At 42.4% G+C, this 22,644-nt stretch overlaps 1 protein-coding gene across 1 annotated transcript in view; it reads left to right on the plus strand.

Annotated features, from left to right (window-relative positions):
• Positions 1 to 1,590: 1,590 nt before the first annotated feature.
• Positions 1,591 to 22,644, plus strand: part of fam193b (family with sequence similarity 193 member B) — a 47,176-nt gene continuing 26,122 nt past the window's right edge. The window contains exons 1-4 of the mRNA XM_084332333.1: positions 1,591 to 1,909; positions 3,512 to 3,790; positions 5,570 to 5,756; positions 18,533 to 18,748. Coding sequence (XP_084188459.1) covers positions 1,721 to 1,909; positions 3,512 to 3,790; positions 5,570 to 5,756; positions 18,533 to 18,748 — 871 coding nt within the window. The 5' untranslated portion in view covers positions 1,591 to 1,720. The remainder of the gene's footprint in view (positions 1,910 to 3,511; positions 3,791 to 5,569; positions 5,757 to 18,532; positions 18,749 to 22,644) is intronic.

Raw genomic sequence — 22,644 nt, forward strand, 5'->3', positions numbered from 1 at the left:
TGCATTTTGTACCTCATCGTTTACATTTTGTACTTTTTTAGGTTGTTTGTATATTGTATAATTTGTGTAGTGTTTGGACTTGATTATTTTTACTGTATGAAGCACATCCTCATGGGGGCTCATACAGAACCAAGCATTTCACTGTTTTTGATTGATTGATTGAAAACTTTATTAACAGATTGCAGAATGGGTACAATACAGTACAGCTCAATACACACAATTCATCAGGACATATATGACATACATGACATACAGATAGTCAGTACTGCTACATCTATACATTTATGACATACCAGATTTGCAAATACAGTACTGTTTGTGATACAGAAGGAGTCAAGAAAAGGGAGTATATACATTTGACGTAGAAACTGTACATTGGAGGAGGTTGGGTGGGGTTGTGTGGGGGGGGTTGGGTACATTGGGATATTGACAACCATACTGGGTAATTTACATTGGAGGTGGTTGGGGGGGGGGGGGGGGAGAAACACTGTATAAACAAGCAAAACTGTACATTGAGGGGGGAGGGGGGAGACACTGTACAAACAAGCAAAATTGTACATTGGACTATTGACAAAACCATACTAGGTAAATTACTGTACATTGGAGGGGGTTGGGTTAGGACATTTACAGGGGCCAGTTTTGAATTGCAGTCTCCCGTAGGTGTCCCTTGAGAGTGGTTTTGAAAGTGGGTAGTGATCCACATTCCTTTACAGCTTTGGGTAGGGCGTTCCACATTGATGTGGCATAATTGCGAAACGTGTTTAGTCCCTTATTTGAGCCGAATCTGGGTTTAACATGATTTGTGGAGCTCCCTCTGGTGTTGTGATCGTGGTATTCACTGACCTTTGGGAAGTATTTTGACATGTACATGGGTACCTTGGTCGTGTAGTGTATCTTGTAGACCAGGCCCATTGCAAGTTGCTGTACTCTGTCGTCTACTCTAAGCCATCCTAATGTATACATGTACCTTATGTGACAAATAAAACAAAACTTGAACCTGAAACTTGCCGATATTATTGTTGACATCTGCTGCATCACATGTCCTAATAAATGCCAAAGTATTCTGCTAACATTTGGAGATAACGCTTGGAAGCTCTACTCTACTAAAGTGTTTGCCCACGCCCGGGCTGAAGCAGCTATATACACACCATTCCATCTGTGGCGTTTACATTATAATACAGCTGAATTTGGGCTACATTTCACAAAACGAATTCAATAATAAATAATAATTAAATTAAAAAAGGAATAAAAAAAAATATATATATGTATATATAATAATACAAATAATAATTTAAAAAAATTTATTGATTCTAAAAGAAAATAATGTGGCTGTGGAAGTCTGCACGGGTGGTTTGAGGAAACAATAATGTGCATTTCGCTCTCTGCATGTAACGTCAAGTCTACTGAAAACACCCTGGATCAGGCTGCAACAACCTTATTGCCACTACTCAACATGGCGTCGTCACGTCGTCGCTTCAGCGACAGAGTGGGGCCGCAACGCTGATCCCCATAAAGCACTGAAGCCACGCTGCCATCACTACCCTTCACCTATGAACCCCGGGAGTGTGTGCCAGCACTCCGCCATATTGACTGTTGTCTTGACTAGAGAAGAAGATAGAGAACATTTGTGTGGTCCCAAGAATAAACGAAACTGTGTCCGCTGGAATACTCAAAAAACTGGTGCAAACTGTGACCAAAGGATACCATAAACACTCGTGTGATGGCGAGGAAGAAAAGCAAACAGCCAGGGGTGGCCCAGCAGAAGGAGCTGCAGGCGCCCGGAGGACAGCAGAGCAGCACGAAGAGCCCGGCAGCAGCAGTCTCTCCTCCCGGCGGCGATGCAGCTGGTGGCGGCGGCGGAGGAGGAGACGCGGGGCTGGAGAGACTGGCCACCAGGGCGAACAACCAGGTAGCTAGTTAGCTGCGAGCTAATCGCTGCTGTGTGGGGGGAAATAGCTAAGCTAGCTTCTGGTGCTAAATAGCCACATCTCAGCTAATCCAACCATCCTCCATTATGCTTTTATTTATCTAACGTTATGACAAGGATCAGTTCCATAATGCATCTGTTATTTTTGCATCCAAGTTATTTTCCTTATTCGTAGTTGAGAGAGGGTTCACGTCTCGCTTCTTGCTCACATTTTGATAAATAAATAAATAACAAACATACCTTTTTAGCTAAATCTGCACCCACCCACCACCACCACCACCACACCAGGGTTCGATGCCAGTTAGCTGCTAACATGCAGCCTCTCTTATCCACCGCACAGGTGACATTGTGCGCGCCTTGCCACGGACAAGTCGTCTGGGTTCGAACTCTAGTTACACCTTAGCTACCGTGCTGGCTAGGCTAACATGAGCTATTTAGCTTATTGCATTATTATATATTAATATAGTCACACGCTAGTTATACAGCGATATATAACTCCTCCCGAGTGGAGGCTAACTAGGTCGACTTCGGGGGGCTAACGCGGCTAAGTTAACCTAAGCTAACGTTATTATCAATATTGTCATTTTCATTGGGTGTTAATTTAGCCACACACTGAATACACTTCACAAAAAATGAAACGCACACATTCAGTTGTTATTATCCAAATCTACGTTTGCTATGTATAATCCAAATCTACGTTTGCTAAATTAATAAGAACATAAACTACTAGGTGTCATTTTTTTTGTTTTTTTTTGCTTTGCTTACATTTTTCGGTCAACTAAATCAGAAACAAGTTGAAATGCAGCAGCTAGCTGGACACCTCCATTATAGCGAGTTGATTACAAATGTTTACATTAAACTACCTGGCTGCTACTTTGTTCCTTGGTGGTGTATTGGTTGTGTAAACATGTGCATTATTAGTGCCGTGCTCTGCTCAGTTAGAAATTAAGTTTGTTTTGTTTTTAACCAAAACGTTGGAGTTGCATGTTACAGGGGGACCCTGATGTAAACAAGACTAAAGTCTTTCTCTGGTCTGCATCCCCTTAACAATTGTGTGTATTGAGCTGTACTGTATTGTACCCATTCTGCAATCTGTTAATAAAGTTTTCAATCAAATCAATCAATCAAACTTAACTCCCAAGTCCTGATTTGGGGACTGAGGATGAAAATTAGCATCCCTTGCTAAATCCTGTGTATTTACAGTGCATTATATGTATTGTCCATTAATACACGCTGTCCCTTCCAAATTAACGAATACATAATAAATAACTAGCATACTACTACAGACATCTTGTGTCACTTGGTCTTCCTGTAAATCAGAATATCTGGATCATAGGCTACACATTAATAATAATAATAACTTTATTTGTATAGCACTTTTCATACAGAGGTTGCAGTTCAAAGTGCTTCACAACAGTAAAAAATACAGGCATGAGCGAGCATAGCATGGTATGGTAAAATAGAACGGACATACAACAACAGTAAAAAATACAGGCATAAGCGAGCATAAAAATAAAAAATGTAAATAGCAAGGTTACAGTAATTGACCTTTACCCCCCCCACCTCCTCATCCTCCACCTATAGCCTATGCACACCTGCTGCCTCCTGTGCCACCGCGAGTTCAAGGACTGGGGCGCGAGCTCCGCGAACGGCCTCCCCGGGGGCCACGGGACCAGGCTGGCCGACGCCGTGCCGGCACTCTCTCAGGCCTTGCTGCGGGAGGTGCCGGGGCGGAAGCTGGCAGACGCCGTGCCCTCGCTGTCCCAGTCCCTGCTGGGAGAGGTGGCCATGTGGATCTGTCAGAGCTGCCGGAAGAGTGTGGAAGAGGAGGAGAGGAGGAGCACCCAGGATCAACCCACGCCGGTGAGTGCAACCGACGGGGACCGACTTGGGGTCGTATCAGTCGATCCTCCTCGTCGTTCCACTTTGTGGGCTGAAGTCAACTAATCGATATTCCCCCCACAGTGGGGTATTGGCTTATGTTTGAAAAACGTGTGGTCAAATAATAAATAGAATCTACAAGAATTTAATTCGGTATTGCAGATTATCTGTGTGGTAACAGGCTGTCAAAGTTTGAGGCATGTTAGTTGTGTCCCCCCCCCCCCCCCCAAGTCGTAACACCTTGCGGCGTTAGGTGCAAACATAGCAAGTTTTGTCTCTTCACTGGAGGCATACTTTATATGTTGTGTTCATGGGTAAAAGGCGACCAATGCAGCAACCTTAGTTTTCTTGGGTGATATATCACTGATATTTACATAAGCACTTTCCATCTCATGCAAATTATGGAGAGCAACTTGAAGTAAATAAATTCTACCATCCTTCCTTCTTCTATTGCTTTTTAAGTCTTAGCAGGTGAGTCCCCCCCCCGACTTTTTTTACTGACTGATTGCTTGTAAATCTCTCAGGTCTGTTGCACCAGCTATAAGGAAGTTTAAATATAGCCTATAATGCAAATGGATTTTAAATAGGGATGCGCCGATATGAAAATGTTGGCAGATACTGATAACTGATCATACATTTCATGTAATGGCTGATAACTGATATTTGACAATATCAATATGATGTGTGTGTATATATGAAATAGAAAAAAATCCTGTGGTTATCCCAATTTGTACATACTGATTTGAAAGTGATAAGACATGAAAACATGGAAACGTGTAAGTATTCAAACAAAACCCATGTGGGGGAGAAAAACAACACAAAAACATGTGCAGCTAGAAAATAAATAATCATCAGTTGTTCACATCTGCCCCAGTTCTGCTCATTGAACTGTCAAGATAAATGAAAAAGAAAATTAAGGATCTTGGCCGATACCGGTATGATCACTGATCTATTGTGCAGCGCCATGAAAATCAGTCACTGTGACTCGACTGAAAGTAACAGCTATTATTTACATATTACCCCCTAAGGTGTAAATGTAGTACAGAGTAAACCACAAGCTTTTTTGTCCCCACATATCATGATTTCTCTGTAATTCTATGCCATTTTGCAATGCAGTAAATTATCTAGTAAAGATTTAGTTTTGGCCTACCAACTTGGAATTTGTATAGTCGTTTGCCCTGCTACGATGCCAAATGGCTCTTGTTGTCAGTCTTGCGAACTTAACCTTCACCGCGATAGAGCTCTGTCTTTGATTACTGATCGGCTGCATACCATAGTAACGACTATGTTCTTCAAACTAGTTATAATGTTCACATAGCTACTCTGCAAGGGTTCCGGTGGTTATCTGGAAATTGTGTTTTCAAGGCCTGGAGAAGTTATGGAAAATGATAACATGTCCCAAAAAGTTTTGGAAATGTCACAGGAATTTGTTGGCAATCTTGTTTTTCACTTGGTTAATGTTGCGCTTGGCTGCTGGTATATCTTGTTATCTTTTGAAGGAATCATAATCCAAATGTACTTCCTGATTTCTTAAGTTGATTGTTGTAGCTGGTCAAAATAAAGTTACACTTAACAATACAACAATAAAATGTATTGATGAACATAAACATCGACATATAGGTTGTGGAAATCGCACTACTTCCCATGGAATAGTCATGGAATTCGATCAGCAAAAGTGTGCAGGAACCGTGCTTGGATATAAAAATAAAAAAAACAGCCGCCTTATTTGTTCTAATGGTTAAACATCTGTCCCCGATTCAGGTACCATTGTCACACTCGTCCTCCTGTAAGTCCCAGAGCTGTGGGAACGGTTACCCGGAGCAGAGTTCTGTGGACTGGGACCCCAGCTCTTTCCTGTCGGCCCACAAGCTCTCGGGACTTTGGAACTCTGCCCACACCAACGGAGGGGTCCACTGTAACCACAACGCTGCCTCACACTCCCAGCAAGGTCTGCTATCATCACAGGGCTCCCTACTCCTTAACACCATTTGGTTGCATTTTGTGACTGTTTTTTGTATGTTTGTCTTGTGTTCTGTCTGGTCATTTCTACAGTCAGTGGCTAAATCTAGCTGTAACTGAATTATTAATCAAACATTTTTATTATTATTTTTTAAATAGTTTACATCTTGAGCTGTGAAAGTTTACATACAAACTGAATCCCAATGCACGGGACTCGAAGCATGTTCTCATTCATTTCGGAATGGCAGAGTGTTGTCCCTATGGGACTCGCTAACAACTTGGTATCTCATACGGGTGTTGCACAGCGTGTCCAATGGCCGGTTAAGGCGGGGCCTGTGGTCCAATAAGGTTACGGTAAGGGTGGATTTATACACGAGATGCCACATTTTTAGGGAGTCTCATTCATGAACTAATTTGAGCCCTCAGTGAGGACTTTGTGCAAACATTCACTATGGGGATTGAGATGACAATTCAAAGTGAAAATGATAGTTGAGATGAAAAATTATGTAAGTGTGTAAATCCTTTTTTTTTTTATTATTATTAAAACATCTTCTTCTACTTTATATAATTATTACACAAACAGCTAAAAACCCAGCGGTAAATATCTTGAGAGGTTCATTAAGTTTAACCTTCAGATTTGTATTGGATTACCCGAATGCAAGAGGGTATTGGAACCCCTTGCTTTTGTGTGGCTGTTTGCCAGTTTGGCTCAGACTTTGTGGATAACAAGGTTGGGATCAATTCATTTTCAATTTAGTCATTTACATAATTTGTTTACAGAAATTGGCATTTGCTTGCTAATGGTAGAACATCCATTTCCATTTACTTATCAATAGGTTGGATAGCACAGCCTCTTCATGCCAAAAGTAGTAATTCAATATTTGAATTAGAAAAAATAAATGGATAGAAGTTACTGAATTGAAAGTGAGTCGATCAGTAGGGCTGTCGAAAAGGAATTCTACTAATTGATTAGCTGATTCTGTTGACAAAGGACAGAAGTAGGACCTCTTTGAATCTGGCACTCACCAGTAAGACACTCACCAGTAAGGCGCTCACCAGTAAGACGCTCACCAGTAAGACCAAAGGGACCTATGAACCCTGGTGGATAGGTTGACAGTCAGCTAAGGATCTGCACCATCTCGTCTTTTCTTTCAAATCGGCCAAATGTTGATGGTGCCGATCATGGTCAAAGTATTAGTATTAGGGGCGACAGTGGCTCAGGAGGTAGAGCAGTCGTCTGGCAATCCGGAGGTTCCCGGTTCGATTCCCGGGCAGCGTGTCGATGTGTCCTTGAGCAAGACACTTAACCCCTAATTGCTCCCAATGAGCAGGTTGGCACCTTGCATGGTTGCCTCCGCCGTCTGTGTGTGAGTGAATGTGTGAATGGGTAAAATGTGAGTAACAAATTGTAAAGCGCTTTGGATAAAGCGCTATATAAAAAAGCAGCCATTTACCATTTACCATTAGCCATTGAGGGTGTGTTTAGTACTATGGACCAATATGGCAACCAACAAGATTTCCAACCTATGGATGCAACGTCCTCCCCCACATGTCCAAACAGTAGTTTCAGCTGGTGTTGAGAGGGAGTCACGGCGCGTTTCTACAGTTATTTGCAAATGTCTTTGGTAACTTGTAGAAGGGGACAGAAAGGCAGCCTTTGATCGAAAGAAGGTGAAACAAATTCATTCGTCATATGATGTTCTCAAATCAATGAGTAATCGTGTTTCATAATCGTGATTTCATTATCAACCAAAATAATTGTGATTCTGCCATAATGGAGCAGCACTACTTGGATTACAGGTTTTCCTGGCTCAACATCTGGCAGAGTGGTAGCTCAGTTTAAACATCCTTTGTGCACCTGACCCCTTGCTAACCCAGTTGTTGTAGCCAGTAAATAATGAACTTGATAGAATGGACCTAAAGGTATTCAAAATGATCTTCAATCCAATAAATGAATGATCACGTGCATAGAGATATATCCATGAAAACAAATATATATATATATAATATAATAATAATAATATATATATTAATAAATAGTAGGGTTGGGTACCGTTCATATTTGAACCGGTACCAGTTCCTGGAGTTCGGTATCAGTACCCAACGGTATATTTTCAGAATCAGAACTCTCTGTAATAAGAGAGAAGAATTATAAATCTGTTGTAAAAAAAAAAATATATATATATATATATATATGTGGAAAAGGCTCCCCCTGGCTAGTATATTACACGAAACCTGGTACCGATTGATGCGTACTACTCTGTAGTACCGATGTAATTCGGTCGGTACCCAACCCTAGTAAGTAGCCTAAATAAAATAAGGCCAACTTATAATATATAACCTACATTATGATTTGTAGATGTTGGTTTCCATTCCAATGATGCATGTATAGAAGTCTTTGACCTAAACCTACAGTATTTGTGCAGCAACACCCTCCCTAACCCCATCTCCTTAGCAGCAGAAACTCTACTTCACAGATGTACCCCTCTCAGGCGTGAGCAAATTGACAGCATTTTGTTAGTGATTAGAATCATGGCTCTGTTTTTAAAAGACCATACCAGTCCAATGTTCACATCTCACATAACCTTGTCTTCAATACATTTCATGGTGCATATAGTAGGTGTATGAAGTGTATGTTTTGCTCGATCTCCGCCTACCCTTCACACGGCCATTGATGTTGAAAAGTGTTGAAAATATGCTCTGTGAAACTTGAATGTTACTGTATGACTCTTACTACAAGCTTTTCAAATTTGCGGAGCGCCTAGGAGTTCATAACGGGTGCACCCAACCGAATGTGGTGTTCGACGTGCGGAGCTTCTAGTGGAGTCAAAGAGGGTTTATATCGGTACAGTGGCTTTAAGTAGGATTGAGTTACATACACCTAGCAACTTTCAAACAAACCTTTTTAAGCCATATTTTCCACCCCATTTCAACGTCAATGGCATTTTGAATGCCGTTTAGTAAGGTAAGCTGATATCGGTTAAAATGCCTACGAACACACGAGAAGTCAAAATTATACTGGTATTGTCTTTTAACAACCATTTATGATGATCTGATATGTTAGTGAGGCTATTACATAGTTTACTACTGAAGAATAGTAGCAATTACTGTATTCTTCTCCCTTTCATCCGTCATTCTGCTTTCCCTGCCATCACACATTCTCTTTCTAAAATAGACACGATAGACTCTGCGAGGTTGAAAATACTTAGCGATGTCTACTAACGTTAGTAAGCATTAGGCGTTTTCTGAACCAGGAGTTTTTTTTTCATAGTTCAGGAACTGTTGGAGGAAGTACCCCCTTTTGTTGTGTTCGCATTGCAGGAACTGTTGGAGGAAGTACCCCCTTTTTGTTGTGTTCGCACTGCAGGAACTGTTGGGAGGAAGTACCCCCGTTTTTGTTGTGTTCGCACTGCAGGAACTGTTGGGAGGAAGTACCCCCGTTTTGTTGTATTCGCACTGCAGTAACTGTTGGAGGAAGGACCCCCTGTTTTGTTGTTTGCGCTGCACTTTTTTTTAGCTTCCATTTCAGGGCTGGGCTGCTCCCAGCACAGAGAAAACACGAGTGTACAGTGATTGGTCCAGACGGCAGGTTCATGGTATCAGACCTCGTGTGCTCAGCTGTGCTCTGCCGTGTGCAGTGCAGAGGGCTGGACAGATGGGCCATGGCTGAGTCCACCTCGTATTGTAGTTGAAATACCTATGCATTAAAAGAAATTACCCATTACCTACATCAATATTGTGCTGTCATTGAAATCTTGCATTGTGTTAATTACAGCACCATGAAATAATGTAGATTGGGGGGGGTGGTGTGGCTGCTTATCTTATAATTTCATTGAGCTGGAATTTAACATAATGTTTCAATGTCCCAGATGACATCACTGGTGGCCATATTCAAACTCATTCACTCTCACTGTTGAATTAAATGAATGTGTGCAAAACTGGGTAGAGTTTTTGGATGTGTGTGAGATCATGTGTAAAATGAATCGGCATTGTTATTATCTGGTGCCCCGTTAAGTATTTAAAGCACAACACATTTTAGCACCTCATCTTGTTATCAACCGGGAAATTGATCTAGTGTGATCTATGCACAAAAACGATTTACCTTTTTCAGCGGATCTTAGTCACAAGTTTAGCAGTGTTGTTGTGTTTTAGAAGATTGATCAGTCTTAAAGGATAACTCCACTTTTTTTTTAAATTAGCTTATTTAACATCTTCCCTGGAGTTAGACAAGAAGATACATACCTTTTTTGTCTCTGTGCGTGCATTTTAGCTTTGGGAATAGACGCTCCGTTAGCATAGCTTAGCTTCATCACTGGAAGTGGGGGAGGACAGTAGCCTTACAGTGCCTTACAGTGTATTGCAAGGTCTGACATTGACCAAACTTGATATGCATGACCTTGGTGGGCTCTAGGTCAACTCCTGAAAAGGGGGTCAATGTCAGACCTTGCAATCAAAAGTTAGGGGCGCACTGAAATTATGGCAAGGGTTATTAGCCCCCTAACTTTTGATTGCAAAGTCTGACATTGACCCCCTTTTCAGGAGTTGACCTAGAGCCCACCAAGGTCATGCATATCAAGTTTGGTCAATGTCAGACCTTGCAATACACTGTAAGGCTACTGTCCTCCCCCACTTCCAGTGATGAAGCTAAGCTATGCTAACGGAGCGTCTATTCCCAAAGCTAAAATGCACGCACAGAGACAAAAAAGGTATGCATCTTCTTGTCTAACTCCAGGGAAGATGTTAAATAAGCTAATTTAAAAAAAAAAGTGGAGTTATCCTTTAAACCAGGGTAGTTACAGGCAACTCTTATTGCTTGCGTTGTCTGGTGTACCGCTCTTGTCTTTGCTTCAGGCTTTACTCTGTGCCACCTAGCCTTCAGTCAGAGACTGTGGCAGCAAAGCGGGGTTCCCTGTGTTCCACTTGGAAGGTGCAGTGTTGCACTGCACTAGGCTTGGGCGGTATGACGGTATTACGGTATACCACGGTATTTAGAAATACAGACGGTATTGAAAATCAATACCGTCAAAATCACAGTTGGGTTTCAGTTTCTATTACACTGAAACAGAGTTTCGACAGGGACGGCATTGGGTTTCGGTTTCTATTACACTGAAACGGAGTTTCGACAGGGACGGCATTGGTTGTAGTGCACACACACAGCACGCGCCAGCAGAGGGCAGGGGAGGCAGTCCGTCTTTCCCGCACAGAGCTGAGCTGAGCAAGATGGCGGCAGCATGTCAAACAAGAGCTAAACTTTTCTGCACACACTGTCGCATTTGGACAATTAAAGGACTGTTCGGATTTAAGCAAAACCCTCGCCACGAGTCGACTCGCCAGTGACTTCATCCAGCACAACGAGAGACTGAGGCACTTCTTTGGGAATGTAATATAAAACGGGGTGTGACATTTTTTTAATCCTAATGCAACTGGCTCACGTTGATACCTGGATGGTGCCGACTAACTAGCTACCGTTAGCTCACGTTGATACCTGGATGGTGCCGGCTAACTAGCTACCGTTAGCTCACGTTGATACCTGGATGGTGCCGGCTAACTAGCTACCGTTAGCTCACGTTGATACCTGGATGGTGCCGGCTAACTAGCTACCGTTAGCTCACGTTGATACCTGGATGGTGCCGGCTAACAGTAACTAGCTACCGTTAGCTCACGTTGATACCTGGATGGTGCCGGCTAACTAGCTACCATTAGCTCACGTTGATACCTGGATGGTGCCGGCAGTGGCTACCGTTCTGCGATTTGTTTACTTCGAGGTTGAAGAAAGTGCACTTTCAGGTTAAAAGAACGGCCCTAATCTCAACGTGTTTCAATATAAGCGAGCGTTATGTATGGTGATAACGAGTATATTGTTAGCTCCGCCGCCGCCGTGGATCAAAGCAATGCCGGAGAAATTGTGTAATGATTTATATAGCGTTGTCGTTTTTGCAGACATCTGGCATTTGTCTGCAGAGGCAACGGGAAGAGGCGGCGGCCTCCATATTCGGTACACAGTATTATGAGTCTCCCTGGTATTGTTCTTGGTCTACTTGGTATTCTCCTGAATGTTCATGTGTGGAGGGTGGGTTTACAGGTTGATGAGCGTGGCTGTGTGGAGGGTGGGTTTATAGGTTTATAGATTGATCTGTGTGGAGGGTGGTTTTACAGGTTGATGAGCGTGGCTGTGTGGAGGGTGGTTTTACAGGTTTATGAGAGTGGCTGTGTGGAGGGTGGGTTTACAGGTTTATGAGAGTGGCTGTGTGGAGGGTGGGTTTACAGGTTTATGAGTGGCTGTGTGGAGGGTGGGTTTACAGGTTGATGAGCTGTAGCGTGGCTGTGTGGAGGGTGGGTTTACAGGTTGATGAGCTGTAGCGTGGCTGTGTGGAGGGTGGGTTTACAGGTTGATGAGCTGTAGCGTGGCTGGGTGGAGGGTGGGTTTACAGGTTGATTAGCTGTAGCCTGGCTGTGTGGTGGGTGGGTTTACAGGATGATGAGCTGTGGAGGGTGGGTTTACAGGTTGATGAGCTGTAGCCTGGCTGTGTGGAGGGTGGGTTTACAGGTTGATGAGCTGTAGCATGGCTGTGTGGAGGGTGGGTTTACAGGTTGATGAGCTGTAGCGTGGCTGGGTGGAGGGTGGGTTTACAGGTTGAGCTGTAGCATGGCTGTGTGGAGGGTGGGTTTACAGGTTGATGAGCTGTAGCGTGGCTGGGTGGAGGGTGGGTTTACAGGTTGATGAGCTGTAGCATGGCTGTGTGGAGGGTGGGTTTACAGGTTGATGAGCTGTAGCGTGGCTGGGTGGAGGGTGGGTTTACAGGATGATGAGCTGTAGCGTGGCTGTGTGGAGGGTGGGTTTACAGGATGATGTGCTGTAGCCTGGCTGTGTGGAGGTGGAGGGTGGGTTTACAGGTTGATGAGCTGTAGCGTGGCTGTGTGGAGGGTGGGTTTACAGGATGATTAGAGCTGTAGCATGGGTCTTGCATCTCTCCGAATCATTCTAGCTGTTCTATTTCCGTTCAGTGCGTTTTTAGCTGCGACCAGCAGCTCTATAGGTCACACTGTCGGTTGGTCCACAAACATTCTTCCAATCTAGGGGCCACATATTTGAAATTTGGTCAATTGTGTGTTTATGCCAATTGGCTAAAAGGGGGCATGGAAGTGGTGAATTTGCACTTGTTATTATAACATCCAAGGTATTATTCACACTGAACTGCACAACTGGTGTTCATACTTATTTTAGATTAGGATTAAACTCGACTTTTAAGAAGTCTTTATTCATTGCAATGTAGTCATGCAGAAACACACGCATGCGATGGTTGACACATAGGAACACACACACTTAATTTGTTTTGGTGTTTTTTGGGTTAGGGTCTGTGCTTGACCCATCCCGTTGTCCTTCCCCCCAAGGGCAGCCAGGAGCACACATGGGTTTACGGCATAGGGCCGCACCCGGGGACCAATCAAAGTGCTCCTGTTCGTCTTCGTCAGGGACGCGACCGCATTAGCGATCTGTTCTTCATGTTTTTCCATTGGGTTTATTTCTTTAACCCTTGCGAGTATGGGGAGAACATGCAAACTCCACAGGACCTTCTTGCTGTGAGGTGACTGTGTTAACCACTACACCACCGTGCCGCCTACTGTTGATGGAGTAGTGTGTGGGGCCGCTCCAAATCTTCTTCTCAATCTGAACTATTGCACCCTATTGGACTCCTGAACTTGAGAACTCGGAAAGAGGCGGTTAATTATAGCCCAGTTGTAATTAACCCTTAAGTCTGAAGTGTGAACATTGAGATTCTGCTGCGCCATTGTCAAAGTTCAAATGGCAGAGTTGTCCGTCGCTGTGATAAAACTGAGGCCATTTTGCTTCTCGGGCAGCTGGGTAGCGCAGTGGACTAAGCACTCGCCTACCATCGCAGAGACTCTGGGGTCGAATCCAGCGGTCAGCGGTAGCTCCGGCTTGGTCAGTCGTCCCTACTAACACAATTGGCAGTGTTAACGGGTGGGAAGCAGGTTGGGTATGTGTCCTGGTCGTTGTAAACTGCGACTCCTAATGTTCAGCAGGGAGGGGATCTGCGGGAAATGGCGTGAACCTCTGTTCCCCCAGTGAAACTCCTCGCCGCCAGGTGAAATGAAGCGGCTGGCGACTCCACATGTATCGGAGGAGGCATGTGGTAGTTCTACACCCTTCCCAGGCCGACAGTGGGGCAATGCGCGCAATGACCAGGAAGGGAATTGGCATAACGACCAAATTAGGATGGGTGAAAAATACAGAAAGACCAAAAAAAAAATTATAATAATAATGTTGCTTCCCACTAGGGCTGAACGAGTAAAAAAAAAAAAAAAAAAAAAAAAAAAAATAATAATAGCGATCATTTTGACTGATGTTCTAATAGAAAAAATTGTAATTAATTGCTTAGCCCCGTTTCCCACCATGCTTTCCAAAGTCCTGTTAGGAACCAAGATTAAAGATATTTATTTGTCATATGCACAGTTAAACAGACAGTTACACCACACAATGAAAATCTTACTTTGCTAGTTCACCTTTCACACTGAATCACAAAATATAGGCTTAAACTAGAATTAAATTGAATACTAAAATAAAGAATCTTGAAAAGATGAATAAAGTTTTACTTGGGTATGCTATTGCTAATATAAATTCTAGTTTAGCAAATTCTCGCATGCCGCCTCTGGATTAATCGACGGAATCAGTTTTTAAGGAACTTGATGACCCCTTCACACCGGCAGGGCTCCGTGCCGGTTCCCGAACCTAATCTCGAACCGGCCGGAGCGTTCACACCGGAAATAATTGGTTCGGAACGTGGAAAATTGGTGCTCAGCTGGAACCGAAATTCTTTTGTTTTTTCCTTGCGAACCGTGATATCATCAGTGGGCGTGTCATATTCTAGGAATCTAGGCTATAAGGAAGTGGAAATGGCGAACACGAGAGGTTCGGCATTGCATTCAATCGATCCATTCAACCAGAAGCGATTTGCGACTGATCTCAAAATTTGATTAGATTCCAATGTATTGTTATTTATACAGCACAAGTAAAATACACCATCCAACCAGAGTGGATAAATAAATGCTCCAAAAATAAATATGCGTGGAGAAAGGCTTAGTGAGCCTCAGCGCGCAAGCACATACACACCTACTGTATACGTTCGAAATTAACCGTTCCAGCAAAGTAGGCTTCTATTATTCGAATGACTTGTTTTTATTGTGTATCATAGTAGTAAGTCCTACTGTAGAACATGACATACCGGTATTAGCATGACATCTGATTTGTTAATGCCAATACTGAACAACTGCGCAATTGGCTCTTGACCAGTGTAAACTCTGGATTAGTCGGTTGCAGTCAACGTCGGCCCCTTTAGCTCAACTGGTTAGTGCGGCTGCCTGTGGATCCTATGGTCCCAGGTTCAAATCTTTCTGTTACACAAGTTGTTTTTATTTCATTCATTTATGCATTTCTTTATTTCTGGAGCATTTCCTTATCCACTCTGGTTGGATGGTGTATTGTACTTTATATGTTTATATTAGGGCTGTCCTAAATACTTCGAAGCTTTGTTCGATGGGCATGGGATTCGAATATGAAAATAAAATTCGAATATATAAAAAAAAAAAATATATATATATATATATATATATATATATTAAATTTTTTGGTGCAAAATCAACTCTGCCTCTCTTTGTTAACTCACTGGTGGCCAAACCCGAGATAGTCCGTGTTAACTCGCCATGCTCTGGGCGCCAAACCCGAGAAAATCCGGGTTTTAATCCATATTTCTTTTATTAGCGATATTCATTTTTCATCCATCCAGCCTGACGTTATCATTGGGAATGGGTCTGAGCTCGAAAAGGGCAAATACTGCCCCCTATCGTCTCCCGGATGGTATTGCACATGATTGGATTGGTTGGGACTGTGCAGAAAAAAAAATTGTCCGGTCCAGGTTTTACTTCTCGGGGATGCAGCTGGATACCATTGCATTGACTGTGGGGACTGGGAGCAGCGTGGATCTATGTGTTTTTGGATATAACGTTGGATCAATAAATGCAATCAATATTTGGAATAATAATAATAATGGCGATCAGGAATTGGATTAATCTTTTTGCATGACATCAGATGTGAGGTAAGGCCTTTATGTTACGAGTCTTGGGCTAATCAGATGTTCCTATCACCGCCATCTGATGTGTGTGTGTGAACCGATTTTTCAGACCCCGCTGCTCTTTGTCCATAAGTACACCTATAATAGCGATAATCTAGCATTTATTTGAAAACGATTTATAAATCAAGCGACAAATGGCCCGAATTCTAAGGAAATACATTTAAGCTCGATTTACTGGGGTTTATTGAGATGAGACGGAACGCTCTAGAAATATATTGATATTCATCACGGTATAAAATGGAAATGTGTGTATGAAAAAATTATCTGTTTCGTGCATGTTGACTGGAAGCAACTCATTGACGACCACTGTTATTTAGATCTATTGCTATTATATTTTATATGTTTTATGCACTCGCAAATAAGTCCTTTCCTCCATTGGATACAGCGTTGGCCCAGAAGGGCATCAGCAGAGGGTGCTGTTGGCCCTGAAAGAGTTAATTACAACAAGCAATGCTGTTTGTTATTTAAGATGAGGTCGGACTCGGCACTGACAGATTTGTGTTCAGTGTGCTGCTTTTATAAAGCCTCAAATGACGGCTTACAATATTTCATGAAAGCAAAGTGTTTAGTTTGTCTAAGATTTAAAAAGGTTTAAACTTTACAGCACTGACAAATAGGGCTGGGCGATATGGCCTAAATATGATATCACGATATTTTCTGACCTTTCGGCGATACGCATCACGATGTTTTTCTTTTTTTCCCCAAACAATTCATTATGAGGCTTACCAAGACAGTATTTGAGTTTGCAAGCTAACATTAAAGACAAAATAAAATACCCATGCATTTAGCATTTTTATATTATATATTAGATTTAGATTATTGGATTATTAGATTATATATTGCATATATTTAACAATGAGATATTATATGATTTAGATATGAAATATGATGAATTGAAAATGGGGGACCCTGATGTAAACAAGACGAAAGTCTTTCTCTGGTCTGCATCCTCCAGTCCACTGTTGACTGTTGTTGTATTGAGCTGTACTGTATTGTACCCATGCTGCAATCTGTTAATAACGTTTTCATTCATTCAGTCGGCAAACAGAATCATTTTGATTGACAGTCGCGTCTGCCAATTACGTCACCTCGCTTGCACCCGCCCTGCTGTTCTTAGCACCAATCGGCAAGCGCGTATTCATTTTTTACTTCTGCCATTGGAGAGCTCAATGACAACAACAATGGCAGCGGTAGCTCGCCGCGGCCGACGTTTAGCTTTTAGCTCCGCAGAATGACTAAACGACTGGAGGCATAATGATTTTACTGCAACGGATATTATAATAAAAGCCTTTCCATACATCTGTCTGATTGAAAACGTTATTAACAGACCGCAGAATGGGCACAACTGAGTCAGCACGGGCTGAGATATGAACGACTAATGCTTGCTATATCTAGGTCGACCTCTGTCGTTGCTATGTAAATACGCTGATGTTATTGAAAATGTAACTATATAACGTTAATGTCACAAAACGAATGCCGTTGTTATCATAAGTAGTAACTTTTGATGCAGTAGTGTGTGTGGGGCGGCGCTGTTCAAAAGTGTCAACGTGTGGACCAGATTGACGCGACACAAGCCTCTTGGGCAAAACATCACGATATCCACGATACGTTTAAAAAGTGTATCGTTAATGAACTGTACCCGATATTTATATAATATCGTCATATCGCCCAGCCCTACTGACAAAGTTGAACAAAGTGCTGTACAAGTCCCACAACATAAAAAAAGAAAAAAAGAAAAAGAGAATATTTTTATAATCTCGAAGCTTTGAATCTCGGCCCGATGCTTCGAATTCCAAAAGAAAATTCGAAGGTCAGCCCTAGTTTATATACTTTATGTATAATGACAATACATTTGAATCAAATCTCATCTTGAGATCGCTACCTGTTGAGTACATGGTGCAGATGCAATGCCGAACCTTTGAACCTGTTTTGCACACGGCACATTTTGCCACTGTTGTGTTCATATGGTTGTGTTGTGTTTACTTCTGCCTGAGTAACGCCCCCCCGTTGATGACGGAGGACATGAAATGTTGGTTCTGCTTAAATAGGTGTAAACGCAGGCTTGTTCGCCAGAAAGCACCAAGGTTCAGAGGCTCCAGAACGGAGCCAAAGCTTGAACCGCAGCCCTGCCGGTGTGAAAGCGCCCTGAGAGAGACCAGTGGGTTGCAGGCCAGGCTGAGTGATGGCAGTGTGGAGAGTGGGGCTCCTTTTTAAACCGCTTGGCCCCTCAAACATGCTGCCTTTCCAAAACTCACTATATTTGGCTAAATCAGAACCAGCCAAACTCTTTCATGGATTCAGAAATAGAAATTAGTGGAACTGCCAGATGGGAGAAAAGAAAACCCAGTGGCAAAGCCCTGAATTCTTGGCATTATTTGAGATGCCGTTTTCTTGGTGCTAGCAAATTTCATGCCGGAGCCGTCAATGGAAAATGTTCACCAGTGCCACTTGTTGGAAACGTTAGTTCTGAGGCCACGCGTTCAGAGTGTCGCCCATTATTATTGTAAATATAACATTACATTAAAAATGTCATACCTTGTAAATACATTAAAAAGTAGATTTTGTCCATCTCCTGTAACATATTTATTTATTTGTACGTTCGTCTTTTTTCCAGTAACGGGGGGATCAGCCTGTCATGAGAAAAGAGGCTGTCATGAGGCACCTGGGAAATCTGCTAAGACGTCGGGGGCCAAGGTTTGTCCCTACAGTCACCCCTCATCCCAGAATTCCAGTGGGTCGTCCGCTGGGAACCCCCTGTCTACCTCTGCGGACCTCTGTAAGACCACCCCCAAGCACTTCAAGACCATGTGCCGCCGACCAACCCCACCAGGTGAGGAAGGCCGCTCTCTGCTCGTCTTCAGTATGTCTTCATCTTCAGTATGTCTTCAGTGTGTCTGTGTCTTCAGTATGTCCTCAGTATGTCTTCATCTTCAGTGTGTCTTCAGTATGTCTTCAGTATGTCTTCATCTTCAGTGTGTCTTCAGTAATAGTATTATGGACCAGTTGGAACACTCCTTGGATAGGCTACATGATTTTAGCCCTGATCTTCTGTCCCAGACACATTCTTATGCCTCCATACGGCGCAGTCCATCTGTCCCATTCGCTATATCTCAACATCGCAATATCTCAGGAACACCTTGAGGGAATTTCTTCAAATTTGGCACAAGCGTCCAAAAAGTCTTTTAGCAGACTTTAAATTTTTTTGAATACCACTCCCAACTCCCGATGGTCTAGCTCTGTCAATCATTTGTCGATCTCGAAAATTATTGGAGAGGGTTGTAACCAATGAGTGTGGCTTTCCAATGATACCCGACGTGGGGATGAGCGAATCAGGGATCTAGGTGAAGGCTCACGAGCAAAAACGGGAAGTAAAGAATGCGCAGAATGCATCATTGGAGTCTATGAGAAAATGGAAACCGGAAGATTTTTTTCCTCACATTTTTCCAAAATCGCTCTATCACTAGTAATTTCTGAACGGACTTTTATGAAATATGGACATGTACTACACAAGACTTCAGGCTATGGGCCCAGGGTGTTTTTTTCAGCCATACCAATTTTTTGGGAAATATACTTTTGGATATTGCAACTACTACAGAAAAAAGTGAGTAACAATTTTTTATACAACTCAAGTTCATCATTAGCACTAAAAGTACATTTTCTTTATTGTATCAGAAACTTCAGAATGTTATCTTTCAAAAGAGGCAGGCAGGTCGCAGCATTCAGACCTATGGAGTAGGTAGTCTTAATTACCGGTCCCACCCTACGCCGTGATCCACATCTAGATCCACATTACCAACAGAGCGTTTTGTTATTCTTTACAGAACTCGCAGCAGATGACCTCGACTGTTTGTTTTCTTCTACATTCACAATGGAGCCTGGAGGATAATTCAGACGGCAAATCAATTAGTCGAGGCACTTATTTAATGACTCATCAGCACAGTGGCGTGCATTTCACATGCTTGCTTTCAGAGATTATCACCAGAACTACAATTGAATGTTTGATTATCCAAGGTCGGCAAAGCAACGTAAGGAAGAGATTAATTGATCGATTTGACTGTGGCCTCAGAGAATTATCTTGTTCCGCTACCATTTGCATTTTTAATCCAGGTAATTCTTTAAGAAGCGAAACTCATATCCATTCCCGCTACGACTGAATTAAGATTACAGAATTGTTTTATGAATTAGCCTATCAATCACCGCTCACCGGTTCATGTGATTATTGTCCAGGTTTTCTTTTTCAAGCAGTCATCAGCAGCTTTAAGCATCAACGCTGCACTTCAACATCTCCCAACGCGTGGTTTAAATTCTAACTGCGCTCTTTATTCAATCATCACTTCTTTCAACTTGCATTATAACTATCCCAGTAGTAGAAGTCTTTATTAACACACACTAGGGATGGGTACCGAATTCGGTACTTTTAAAGGGGAACTATCTTATAAATGGCCTTTTTGAGTGTTTAGCATTGTTTCCTAGCTATGTGAACTTATATTAATATGATCTATGTCTCAAAATTCTCATATTGGCGCATTCTTCCAATTCTCCTCTCACAATATTCACCCTCACTGAACTGAGTCATTTGAAAATGTGCGCGATTTGTGATGTCAGAGAGACACTGCTGCATGTTAATGTTCAGGCGAACCAGGCGCCGGCGCAGTAACTTACCATTGTGGTTGGAGCCCAGGCTCAAAACGGCTTAAGATCTTGAGGTAGAAAAATGCTGTAAAAGTGCCCAAATAGTGAAAGAAATAGTAAAATAGTTCCCCATTAAAGGTACCTACCGAAACACGTCGGTACTACCGAGTATCGATTCATGTGAGATCCAACGGTGCCAATTGTCGGTAATGCAAAAAGAAAAAAAACTTTTTTGAATTATTATTCTTGCAGACTTTAAAAAAAATATTATATAAAAAAATAAAAATAAAAGTCTGTTGACGTCAGCGTTTTTTTCTTTACCGCAAAACGGATAGGACTTATTTGCGAGTGCTTAAAACATCAAATATAATAGCAATCGATCTAAATAACACAGTGATCGTCAATGAGTTGCTTCCAGTCAACATGCACGAAACGGATAATTTTTTCATACATACATTTCCATTTTATACCGTGATGAATATCAATATATTTCTAGAGAGTTCTGTCTCATCTCAATAAACTCCAGCAAATCGAGCTTAAATGTATTTCCTTAGAAATCGTGCCATTTGTCGCTTGATTTATGAATAGTTTTCAAATAAACGCTAGATTATCGATATTATGTGTCCTCATGCACGAAGAGAAGCGGGGTCTGAAAAATCGCTTCTCCGTACTTTGGTCGGCGCGAACCTCACACACACACACACACGCTCCGATGGCGGTGAAAGGGACATCTGATTAACCCAAGATTCGTAACATAAAGTCCTTACCTCACATCTGATGTCCTGCAAAAAGATTATAAGATTATAATTTCTTTAACTATACATTTTGCCAATAGGGATGATCAGTAGTATTGGCAGTGGTAATAGTAATCAAGTATATATTTTTTTATTCTAAAAAATAAACCAGTTCAACACGGGTAACTACTTTTGCTTCATTTATTTGATGGCTCAAATGTATGCTCTAGTCGATTTTGTGTTTTGAGCACAAAGTTCATCATAGATCTAGCCTATTTATTTTGCTCTCAAAGTGCACCAGATTGATGCATTTAACTTTAAAACTTAAAAAGAAAAAAATAATAATTCCCCCGGACCCCCCTAGAGGGTCAGAGGTTCACCCACCAGTCTCACAAAATCCTGTGGGGAAACACTGATTGATCGCATTTATTGATCCAGCATTATATATCCAAAACACATAATCCAAGCTGCTCTGAGTGTCCCCAGTCCATCTGTTATAACGATACTGCATGCCCGAGAAACCTGGACCGGACTTCTTAGATTGATGCACAGCCCCAGCCAGAGGGATTCCAATGATGTGCAATACCATATGGGAGACGATAGGAGGCGGTATTTGCCCTTTGCGAGCTCAGACCCATTCCCAATGATAACGTCAGGCTGGATGGATGAAAAATGAATGGATATAGATAATAATAGAAATATCGATTAAAACCCGAGATTTCTCGGGTTTGGCGCCCAGAGCATGGCGAGGTAACCCGGACTATCTCGGGTTTGGCCTCCAAAGTGTTAAGCGGTTCAGCTTGTGCAAACCAAGCGTTGGCACTCTGTGTGTGTGTGCGAGCATGAGGGGGAGAGAGAGAGAGCGTGTGTGTGTGCGAGCGAGCATGGGAGTAAGTTACTTACTAGTAGACTCGAGACGACAGAGCCCCGCTAACATACGCTACACCATAGATAGATATAATAAACATGCGCTACACTGCCCCAGAGCATTCTAAAAAGATTCATTATAACTTGGCTCTGCACTGCCCCAGGTGAGAGACAACCATACTTGCCGTGAAAACCCGCCCTACTCTGCCTCTGATTCGCAGACTGTGGGTGGGGGAATGTCATTGAACCAAAGCATAGTTGACAGACACACACACACACAGTGGAACAATCGACATGCAGACAGAGATAGCGGAGAATTTCGACTTGTTGCATGTTGGCGCTGTCTCGCAGATAGATAATACAGATAATACGATCAAAAAAGACGATATGGAGAGGGCTTCAGTGTTCTTCTTTTGTTTCGGTAGGTACTCTTTGGATTAAATCCGGGGTAGGATTCGTTATAGAAGAAAAGTTGAGATCCAAGGCAGCTCTA

This window comes from Notolepis coatsorum (assembly GCF_963971535.1).
Source record: "Notolepis coatsorum genome assembly, chromosome: 16".
NCBI classification, from domain to species: Eukaryota; Metazoa; Chordata; class Actinopteri; order Aulopiformes; family Paralepididae; genus Notolepis; species Notolepis coatsorum.